The sequence below is a fragment of the Acipenser ruthenus genome, chromosome 10 (genome assembly GCF_902713425.1).
Source record: "Acipenser ruthenus chromosome 10, fAciRut3.2 maternal haplotype, whole genome shotgun sequence".
In the NCBI taxonomy this organism is placed as follows: domain Eukaryota; kingdom Metazoa; phylum Chordata; class Actinopteri; order Acipenseriformes; family Acipenseridae; genus Acipenser; species Acipenser ruthenus.
This window is the reverse complement of record NC_081198.1, coordinates 36133984-36145837: the sequence shown is the minus strand read 5'-3', so window position 1 is coordinate 36145837 and position 11854 is coordinate 36133984. Positions and strand designations below refer to the sequence as shown.

Genomic DNA, 11854 nt, shown 5'->3' with positions numbered 1-11854 from the left:
AAAAACATATGCTGGTCAGTCCCACAGCAACCACACAAAATAACAGTCAAAATCAGTATCTTAGCTAACATTGATATTATAGACAGCAAACAGAAGTAGCAGTTTTTAAGCAATGAAGTATTTAACATTTATTAAAATTGTATTTGATGTTAATTACAGTAAATTCAGCAGAATTAATTTATATATACATCCCTTTTTTCAGACCTGTAAGGACTTTTTTTTAAAAACGATGGCTTTAAAAGGGCAGTTTATGTGCATGATACATTACATGGATTCCTTACACAGTTTTTAGAAATATTCTTAATGAATCAACTTGAATTTATGTAACTTATTTTACTGTTTTTACATATTTATAATCATATGGTGAAGAAAAAAAGCATTCACTAAGAAATATATTTTTGTATTTTTGTTAAAACTTCATTAGCCAAGTCCAGCACCTCCTGTTCATTTTGAGCACTGTAAGAATCACTTGGTATGAGTGGTAGAGGATGATAATTTGGGTACTGTGTCTTTTTCCCATCAACACCCAATGTCTTCATCCTGCTTACTATGCTAGGTAGGTTACAAAGGCTCAAACTGTATTGGGATATTTGGCGAGCAAGTGCACCAATGGCACAATTGCTCGGTTGAAGTCCATTTGTTTTGTACTCTGCAGCTATGAGAGCCTTTTCTACAGCTTGGTGTACCTTAAAGAGAACCCATTCAGTAGCACTGTGCCCCTTGTCGTTAGAAGCTGCTGCAAGGTCACACTTGGCTTGTCTGACCCATCGCTGAGCTTCTGCAGTGTTTGTCTGGGAGTTTTCCTGCGTACTGTGGAAAGTCCAGAAGTTAAACTCCTGTGAAGAATAACGCTGGTGAAAGCTGGTCCTGCCTGTTCGGTGTCGTGATGCCTCTCTGTCCCATTGCTTGAAAAAGCTTCTGGTGTCTTGATATCTTTGTGCGCCGGAATGTCCTTGGTTTGTTGTCGTGCTTCCAAAACCGCCCCCTTTTCCACTCCTGCCCTGCTCAAGCTCTACAATCTTCTGCCGTATATATTTGTAAACCTCTTCAGCCAGTTTGGTATTGTCCAGGTTTTTGTCTGGATGCCACTTTAGGTAGAGACGTCTGATTGCTTTACGCCTCTCATCCTCTGGGAGACCCCAGATCTCCTTCAGGCGCTCATCGATTTCTTTTTTGATTTCCTCCAGGGACTTTGCTGATGTCCTACTGTGATTGGGTCTAGCTCCAACAGGGTGGTCCAAAACAACAAGCTCTCTGCAGGTATTCTTACTTAATGATGGAGAACTCTCTGGCCGCTTAAACTGATAAAGGTCAAGGGAGCTTACTTCCAAAAAGTCATTTTGCCCGATCTGTATTTTGTATCTTTGGGACACGACTCCTTCCGTAGCCGCAGTGGTATTAACATGCTCTACAACAACTGCATAGCAGTAAACTTCCTCTTCGGGGGATGGCTCCTTGTAGCCTACATACTCTCCCACTTCAAAGTTATTGAGGAAGTCCATGTCAAGTGAGTCAATCCACTCATCAGGAATTAAGCTTCCAGGCTCAGGAAGACCACTATGGCTTTTCTCTTGCATTCTGCTACCATGTATGCCATTTTCTTCTAACAACCGCATTACATCATCTTCAGTCTCACAGAAGAGTAGTTGTGAAAAAATCAAGAGTGAATTCTGGCTTAGTCCATTATTCAATAGGGCATTTATTTCCTTCGTCAAGCACATGTTTATATGTGCCATTACTTTAATGTCCATATCTTCTTTGTGTTCCAGGTAAAACACACAGCCATCACTGTTTCTGTTCACGTACACCTGCTTCTGTGCAGCTGTATCTGTTAGAGGCTCAGAGTTGAGAAAAAGCACAGTTTCAAGCCTCTCACAGCAGAGGATCTGAATTTTTGCAAAGGTATTTTTACACACTGTTATGGTGTCATTCTCTGACATCTTACCGCTGCACTGTCCCCTTAAAATACACACAAGGCCATTTTGAAAATAAGATGAAGCAAGAAGTCTATGGAAGTGACCTCTGAACCTACAGTTGTCCCCATACTCACAAATGCTCAGTGTGGATTCCATTAGGTCTTCTTTTGTCACTTGAGACAGCATTTTTGGACGGACCTCTACTGGCAATACCTGAAGCAGTTCTTGGTGCACATAAGGATCAATCCCAAGGTGACACTCGCTAAGGTTTTCAAGTAATGTTAGTTTTTCTTTTAAGGGAACTGTACATCTATTAGCATGTAAAGCAACGTCATTGAAATACAAGGAGGACGATTCATACAGCCTGCCATCCATTGCCAGTAAGTACAGTGGTTCCAGTTTTTCAGGTTTGCGTTCCTCACTATTCTCCTTCAACAGAAGGAAAAGGTGCTGCACTGCTCGCTTCACCGCTTTCATCTGATTCGCATGTAGCGTCTGCATGTCAGCAGAATCCTGATAAATATCTTTCAGGAGGCTGCTGTAGTGCCAGGCACTAGGTTCCTCTGCAACCCCGAGCTTCCGAAAGAACTCCACATAAAGAGCAAGCTTGGAAGGTAGTTTATATAAGTAAGGCCGAAACTCACTATCATCTTTAACAAACTGAACTGTGCGGCTTGGTTTTACCAAAGCAGCATCTCCTTCAACAAGAATAACAGGAAGGTCCACTAATGACTGGCCGTCAAAAGACAATTCCTGCAGGTATCCATAGGAACAACGAAACACTTTTGCTCTAGTCAATAACAGTTCTTTTGTCTTGCATGGTATTTGACAGATATTTTTCAGGTTAGCTGTGACAGATTCTGCAGGTGGAAGGCAAAGAGCTCCAGCTGCCTGTAATACTTGTAGTTGCTGGGTATTGCTGTTTTCTAATGGCAGCATAGGCATAGCAGTCCAAATTAAAGTTTCGTGGGTTTGGTTTTGTTTGATCAGTGAACCCCTCATGGCAATAAAATTCCTACCTTCTGCAAAAGGTTGGTGATAGCTGCATAACATTTTGTCTATTTTCTGTGGATAGACAAACTTAATGGTTGAAATTATATTTAGAAAACACTTTTTGAGTTGTTTTAGAGACTTAGACAGCAGTCTTTCTAGTAACGCATCAGATTTGACCATCAATTGTTCCAAGGGAGCCCTCCCTTTTGCATCCTTTTCAATTTGGTATGCAAATTCAACAAATTCCTCATCCGAAACTCTATGCTTCAGTCCGATATCCTTGAGCAAGTCTTTGAATTTTTGAGATTTGCAACTAATGTTTTCCCAAAATCCTCTTGGAATGAACCTCTCCTTCGAAATCATGAGCTGATAAAGATGTACTTCTTCATCACAGAAATAGGAAGCAGGTTGAAGAGACCCACGGGCATCTTTAATAAACTTTGCATTTCTGAGACAGGAGATGATTTCATCTTTAAACTGTATGTAGTCTGAATATCCTTCCTGTATTTCTACACACATGCAGACAGCATCCAGGGTCTGTTTTTCGGAAAGCCTGTTTAAGGCAGGAAGGACAAAACGTACATAGAACTCCAAATCATTTATAACAGTTATCTCCATTGTTTCTGCCAAGAAAACGTTTGTTGAATTATATTTGAGGAATGCAGTGCCATCACAAATGTGGTAGAGAGATGGGAATTTCAGCAGCTGTTCTATTTTCAAGATATAAACTCTGCTGTGCCTATCAATCCTTTGGCGGCCCTCCTGCACAGTTTCGAAAAGTGGCAAGGATTTGAATTTCATTAGGTAGGTCTTTGTATTCGCACAGGATTTTATTCCAGAATGCAAATATAGCTGAAGGCTTCTGAAGTCACAGTCATCCAGTTGATCAAACTGTTGTTTTTCCCGCTTGCATAACTGTTCTAGAACAGCATCTGCATTGTCAATGCTCAGCAGCTCAGGCATAAGGTGACAACGAAACAGTTGCAGGGGGAAAGACAACACATCCAATGTAGCAAATCCAAGTTTATAAAGAACTGCAGCTACCTCATGTGACGTTTGACAAACAATAGTATGTAAAGACTTCACTGTTGCAAGCAAGTGCTGGTTGTTACTATTTGGACATATTATAGGTACAACAGGGGAATCTGAGAATAGTACCTTAATTTCATCTAATTGGCTGCTTTCTTTTTTACTCTTTTTGTCACAGGATGCGACTTGGTCTTCAAAATATTCCCACAGTCTTTTCAGCCAGGTTGACAGAATCTCACTTGGAATGTGCAGTGAAGACTGAGGATCAACAATAGTATTCTGAAGAAGGTCTTCCAGTTTGCTTTTGAGGTACTCTGCAGAGTCTGAAATGGTTAATTCTTTCAGAAACATGGCATTGCAAAGCACAGGAAAGTATCTGAGGTAAGTGCTGTAGTCTGCAAAAAGCTCTTCAGACCCTTCAAACAGATCCATAAACTTTGTAAGGTATTTTGATGAGGAGGTTTCAAACACTCTTAGTACCTTGTCCTGAGTGAGTAGAAGAGGCAAACCATTGAGACAGCTGGAATTGTTCTTTTCAATGTCACTCAGACAGTAATCCAAAAGCATTTTACATCTAAACTTGCTTTTGATTAATGTCTGGTTAAGTGGAAGAGGCAAACCATTGATTGATTGTGATGGATCATTCAGTGGCTTGCTCTTAAGGTAGTTTCTTACTGTCTGAGGAATGAGTGTATACACTTTGACTTCTGCTCTCCTGAAACTATCGAATATTTTGATCATACTTTCTGAAGTCGGGACTAAATTCATTCCAATGCCCTCCAAAATTAAAAGAAGTCCTTCTTGCCTTTGGCTGGCCAAGTGAGGTGCATTCATTTGTTCTTTCTTAGAAATGCTAGACCAGCTGACCGTGCATTGTGCCATAGTCTGAGTTGGGCAGTGCTGGCTTGTGTGAAAGACTGGAATAACACACAACCCTCTTTTGTTGAGGGACTTGTAAAGTTCATTTATCATGCCATGCCACTCCTGTGCAACTTGTAACTCTGTAATATGAGGGAAAAAACGTAAGTAAGAGTTTTCAAGGTTCAATATCATTGAATTTAATGACAATGCTTGTTCTTTAAGATGGTTAATTCGAATGTAGTCCAACAAATCAGCATACAAGGGTGCAATGACGTTGAGTTTCAGGAATTCGTTCCACGCAGTCTTCAGACTTGTGCCATCTTCTTTCCAGAGTCCTCTTCGGGAAGGATCCACTTCAAAATTTCCATTGACCTGCACTGGAAGGCCTGTTTCAACTGGTAAAGGTAGAGAACAGAAAGCTTTGCTATTTTGGACTAAAGCACTCACACATGCTGCAACAGCCCCTTGCGGTACCTTTGAATCATAACCAGTGGTTTTCAGTGACGTGCCAAACTGCTCTGCTATAATCCACCGAGTGGGTTTTCTTATAGGAGTTGAGATTTCCATTTCATAAATAACCTGGCATGGCTCGATAGCTGCCATTGAACGACCTGAAACCAAAGAGTTCTTCACATGGTTTTGGAAAGAAGTTTTCTTCCCGCTGCTTTCTTCTGCCAGCTTTATCTCAGTGGTGAAAAGTTTCTTCAGTTCATTTGTACTTGAATCAAATAGATGAAACTCAATTTTTTTAACATGGCGCAAAAAGAGAATCAAACCTTCAGGGTCTTCCTTTAGTGCATCCAACAGCTGCTGGATATCACTAGAGGTTACAGCTTTCTGGGAAATTTCTGATGTCGAAGCCATTTCTTCTGTCCTAACTGGCAGCCTAAACATGGTACCCTGATTGAGGTCAAATGCAGATGGCATGAAAGTTGTGTAGATATCCTCAAATGCTGCTTTAAAGTCACATTCCATCGAAAACATGCCCCCTGGGGAATTATCTGCCTTTTCTAGGTAAGTGAGATGCGGGTCAAAAATGCACAGCCACTTGTCTCCTGTTAGAATTGATGGACAGTCAGTTAGATGGTAAACTGAGTTAAACCCAAGTCCATATTTGCCAGTTTTTCCCAGTATGTCACTTTTTCCTCCTTCCCCAAGGTGCTGAATACCTTCCAGATCTGTTTCAGTAAATATCTTGTTATTGTAAACACACAGTGCAGGTCCCTGCAAGGGATTCCATTTTTCACCAAATGTTTTTAATGTGTTGTGATTCCTGGGGTCCCAAACAAAGTGAATCTCTGTAGCTTCTGCATCGTCAGCATTTTGCAAAAGCTCTTTCAAGATATCTTTCTTAGAAGGATAGGCTGCAATTATGTTCTTCAGCCGCACTGTCAGTTTTTCCCTTTGCCCAAATGCCATTGGATAGAAAGGAAAGGTGCTGACCAGTTGGTTTTGCAGTGTGTGATGCTTTGTTGTTTGAATACGTAGACAGACTGCAGTGGAACGTGAAATGTGATCATGGCATAAAGTTATGCCCTCTGCCACAGGAAGCCATGGAGTGTCGTTGTAGAAGAGCTGTGTAGAAGGATATAAAACACCATTTTGGTCAGGCAAGAGATAATCTTCAAAGGGGCTGTCCTGGATTTCATTTAGTCCAGTTGAAACTATTCTGAGACAGACAGCAAGATCTGAAGCAGAAAGGCTACACCCATTGTACTTTGCTGCCAGTTTTCTCAACACAGATAAGTAATCTTGAGAAGTAAAGACAGATTTAACTCCAACACACTTCCAGAGATTTTTTAATGTGGCGTAGGGCTTGGGGAGTTCATGAAGATATGGGGATGCATCAATGGAAATGTGTTTTGCCACTGCATTCACATTAACAAAGTCCTGACCTATTAAGATAAAGGGAAATTTAGATGATTCCACAGAGAAATGTTTTGAGTTTGTGCCCTTTTTTAACAATCTATCCAAATACTTATAGCATACACTTGCTATTTCAGACAGGAGAGATCCATCCAATACATCAGAAAATTGCTGTGTTGTCTTGAGCTGATGAATCACTGTTTTACATGATGGTCTGTGAAGGACACCCAGGTTGTTTAGAACGTTATCAGGCGGATAGAAGTGTTTTGGATACAGTTTCTCTTGATCAATGATATGCTGTGTCATGTTCACCAGCATCATGGACTCATAATTGTACACTTCATTGGGCTTTTTTAACGTGACAGGTTCTACAACCTTCCCATGTACATCCCTGTAAGGAAGTAGAGAAGGAATGAAAGCTATATTTCCTAAAGAAGGCCAGCCAATGAAAAATCTACCTGGAGTGTCATTCAAGAAATCTTTTGCCAGATCCAGTATGCAGCAAACTTGTTTGTATGCCTTGTCTTTGTCCTGCTTCCAAGTGTTTTCAATGATCTTTGCCCTTTCTATTAAGTCATTCCAGGGAAGACAACTGTCCAGCATCCCAAGTGCTAATAATCTGGATATGTGTTGTGGAGAACAGAAATCCTGAGCTGTTCCTTCAAGCAAACGTCCTTCTGTTTTTTCAAACAGACAAGCAACTTTCCCTCCAGGTTTCACAAGTTTCTCTATAAACTGAAGCTGTTTACCTCCCAGTGTTGGAATGCAAGGGTGCTTCTTCAGTAGAGCATCTACTTCTGGATCATTCATATCGATCGCAAACAGTATCAGAGTATTTCTGTACTTGCTATCCATGGAACGAAGGTTAACAAACACTATTTCTCTGTAAAAATCATGCCAGCCAAATGTTTTTTCACGAATGACACTGTCCCATCCAGTTGACTCAAGGCTTTCTCTAACCCACTGTGGCAGAGGAATAGCTAGGCATGGTTTCTTGAGCTTGTCTGAAAATACTTTAACAGCAATTTGTCCTACCTGCTTGTTTCTCTCTATTTGTGGATCCAAAAAGCGGGCATTCTCTAATGAGCACCAGTCTTTCCCATCACTGAACAATTCAACGGGAAAGCCAAATAATCCATTAACAACTGTAGAGTAGAAAGCTGCAACCAGAGAGTGAAAGAATCTGTTGGCTTCTCTGGTGTTTGGCCAAAATGTGTGGTAGTCATAATTCTTAAGTTTCTCTTCTTGAGACATTTCTTTTAATACTACCAGAGCTGCAATGTAAGCAGAAGTGACAGCATCTCCGATTAGTGCCTGGTTCCATTCATTCTTCACTCCAGTGTCCCAGAGGCTTTTCCTGTTTGATGTCACGGAAAAAGATCCATTGACATGCACAGGAAGACCAGACAAAATTGAAAGAGGAAGAAAACAAAACACTTGTCCGACAAAGGTATGTTTGTCAGGAACCCAGTGTCCTGAAGCCTGGTCTTTTTCTAGGGGTATAGCAACGCTTCCAACAGGCAGGGAAAATGTTTGCCAATTTTCTTTTACACATGCCATTTTCAAGGCATTTTTCATGCCAAAGCATGAATATACCAGCCAGTATTTGGCACTGGGTTCATTCCCTTTCATCCCTTTAGCTACTTCAATAATGTTTACTGCATTACAATCAATAAGCTCTCTGCACTTTGCATTTATTTTTGTTAACCTTTCCTGTGAAGACTCCTGCATTTGTTTTATTGGAATATGATCAGGTATCGGAATGCTGTTGACCACTTTTCTAGTTATTGTAAGTACAGATTCTAAATGCTCATTGTGTGGTGGAGAGGATGCATTTTCTGGTAGGTTTTTGAAGGACACATTGCTGAGGTTCTTTAGAAAGAGGAGAATAATCGGTGAACTCTTAATAAAACGGTTCATTAAGTTAAGGACATGGTGTTGATCATAGACTGTGCTGCTGATCTTTGATTCTTGGGCTTCTGGTAATGTCCTGAAAGGTAACTTAATAAGAGTTCCCTGAAAGTAGAATTTCTGTTGGCTGTCCATTTCCAAATTGCATCCATATATTCCATGATAGGGTTTGAACTGTCCAGGAAACCTACGGAGAAGCCTTTCCTTACACAAGTCAAGTTTGATTCCAGGATTAGAGCTGCTGAGGATGTGTTTCTTCAAGTGAGTGACATTTGGATCAAAAATAAGCAAGTTCTTTCCACTAAGGATAGTAGGAATATCTGTGACACGATAGACTGCATTAAACCCCAAGCCAAACTTGCCAATTTTCTCAACCTTGTTTTCTTTGGAGGCAGCTCCGACTTTTGTAATGTTCTTAAAGTCTTCGTCTGTGAACACCTCATTGTTAAATGACCAAAGACAAGGGCCGTGACATGAGGACATTCCTGGGTCTATCAGGCTATTAAATGAGTCTTTGTTTGGTCTACAGTCCATCATGAAGCTACAGGTTGTTGCTCGAGCATCCTCAGCATTTTGGATCAGCTCTTTGAAAAGGTCACACTCCTCATCATATTCCTTAAGAATATTTTTTATCCTTAAAGTGATCGGCTCCGTTTGTCCACACTGCTCTATTCCGATGAACTCCGGATTTAGTATCCGCGTGCTAAGGAAAGGAACACGCAGCCATTCTGCAGTCACTCTTGGTATTTCCTCATGAATGATGTAATATTCTTCATCATCCTCATCGAGATCTTCCAAACCTTCCTTGGCTATATCACAAAACACAGTCATAGATAAAGGCTTCAATGAGAATTCACCTTGCTTTCCTTTTCTTACTGGTACTGGAAGGTCCTCTACAGAGGGTTTTTTCACTTTCCGCATCCAGTTAAGAACAGAAAGTATCACCTTCAGTTCAGCTGGAGAACCAGAATGGGTAATCCTTTGGTCAATTCTGTCTTTCATGTGATAAAGTATTTCAATAACTTCTCTTTCAGAGATGGATTTTTTCACTCCACACTCACTTAGCAGCTTTTTGTATCTCGAGAATTCTTGGGGCACCTTTGTTATGTAGCAGCCCAGATCTAATTCAGCAGGATAGGACAAAATGACCCTCTGTGGAGAGGAAAACTGATCACCAATCCAGACCCATGGAACAGCAGTGTCCTGCAAAAGGCTCTTGAACTGAGGAAGATTATTGAGCATATGTATATAGATACAATGTATCTGATCTTTAAAATCTACATCTGCATCTGGTTCAGTCATTTCATGCACTACTTTGTTAAGTACAGAAAGATTTCCCATTACTTTTTCAGCTGGAGGTAAACTCAAAAGACCTAGATGTGTACTTGCTTTCACATTTAGTTTGTCAGTAAGTGGCATAACAAGCCCAACAATTCTAAAAAACTTTGAATGCCTCAGGTCTTCAGGCTTATAGAAACATGTTGTTTCCTGATTTTCAATCATTGTGGCTAGACTACTGCAAGGAACCCACTCTAGACAGCAAAGCTGTCTGATTTCTTCTGCTGAACATTTTGAGAGCACATCTGTCTGGTTGCAAACTTTTATCAAGGCTTCTGCCTTTTGGTAAGCCTTGTCTCTGGAACTGACATGCAAACGATTTATTTCCCGGGCAACATTTAAGACATCTTTAGGGGTGATGCTTTCTTCCTTACACTTTAACCCCAGGTGACGCAAGCTTTGCAAAATAGTCTCTTTTGTAGCATATACTGCAGGGGGAAAGAATTCTGAGTTGAAAAGGTCTTGAAAAGTTTCATTGCTTGGATCAAAAAGGCTTGAAGCTTGCACTGCAGTGCCACGTTCAGTGACAATAAAACACAAAGAGAAGCATTTTTTATACAAGTCTTTCTCCTGGGCAAAGAGGATGCTTCCATTCTCTAAAATCCAACTCATTATTTTCTCCATCTCATTTTGCCCATACAGACCCTTTTCAATTCCATCAACCAGCATTACTGCTGCCATGGCCACTGTCAGCATTCTGACATTCATCATGCTCAGAAGCCTTTGGTCCACTTCATTAGCACATTTTATTATAACCTCCGGCAAGGGCAGATCCCCTGGAATTACAGGGAAGTCATTCTGAATTACGGCCTGGTGTGATCCAGCCGCAATGAGCTCTCCATTTCTACATTTCCGGGAAGGCATCTGTTGGAAGATAGGCAGCGTTAATAAGAGACGCTTCTCTTTCTGTGAGAAAGACACCATGGTACAAAGGCAATTCTTGAGTTCTTCTTTTTCTTGCATTGATGAAGAACTGGTCCCACAAATCACCTGATTACCGTCCAAATTTAGCAACAGCTGCAGAACATTTCTTGGTGACGGTGTCAGTATATATTTTTCCAGATCTGGGTGCTTCAGGCATGTATCCCTACTTTGTATCACAGTACCTCCAGCCCTTCTGATAAAGTGTGCAATTTCATCTGATAAACTGCTCTGGTTGTCGTTTTGGAAAACGACTGTTGGGTTTTCCATTAGCCTTGCCAGCATGGCGGAATGTTCACTATCCTGAAGAGGACTAAGAGGAATCAGAGGCATTCCTTTGAAGTCATTAAGCATTTCAAAATGTGAGTTGAGAAATTTCCAGAACTTAGTGATCCACTCTGCAGGAGGGTGTTGAGTATTTCCTATATCCCATGTCACATGACCAGAGCATTGCCTCCATTGTTGTGGTAAAGCATACCCAATCAATTTAGCCACCAACACTTTATTCAAATTGAAGATTTTCTTAAACATTTCTAAATAAACAAAAAAGAAGATGAAAAATATATTGTTAAAATAGTTATTTTTCACAGACTAGACGTTACAGTTACGTTAAATAAATTCAATTTACAATGTTGTTTAAGAAGCCAACAACAGTACAGAAAGGTTTCATTTAATCTAGTTAAATAAATCATATTGTCGAGTAAAGAAAAGATTTTCTGTAACAACGCACTATTTATATTATGGTATCTGTTAATCGTGTAAGGTAGTTTGACACCCTGGCATCTAACCTAAACTGTTTTCTCATGATATACCTTTTTATCAAACAGCCAAACAGTATATTTACCGTTATCAGCCAACTTCTTCAGGTGGTGTAGAAGGTTTGTACTCAGATCCCTCTGAACAAATACATGGTCTAAGCCTGGGAGCAACACACTGCAAGAAAAAAAAGAAACTTGTTTAAAAGCCATGATTATAGTTATAGTTATTGTTGCTGTTTTTGGAGCGTATACTAAGAACTC

General features: G+C 40.4%; 1 protein-coding gene across 1 annotated transcript in view; it reads right to left on the bottom strand.

The window, feature by feature from the left end:
* Positions 1–287: 287 nt before the first annotated feature.
* Positions 288–11854, bottom strand: part of si:dkeyp-118h9.7 (sacsin) — a 31279-nt gene continuing 19712 nt past the window's right edge. Inside the window, exons 7-8 of the mRNA XM_059032122.1 lie at positions 11680–11768; positions 288–11368 (exon numbers count right to left, since the gene is read on the bottom strand). Of these exons, the coding sequence (XP_058888105.1) occupies positions 384–11368; positions 11680–11768 (11074 nt within the window). The 3' untranslated portion in view covers positions 288–383. The remainder of the gene's footprint in view (positions 11369–11679; positions 11769–11854) is intronic.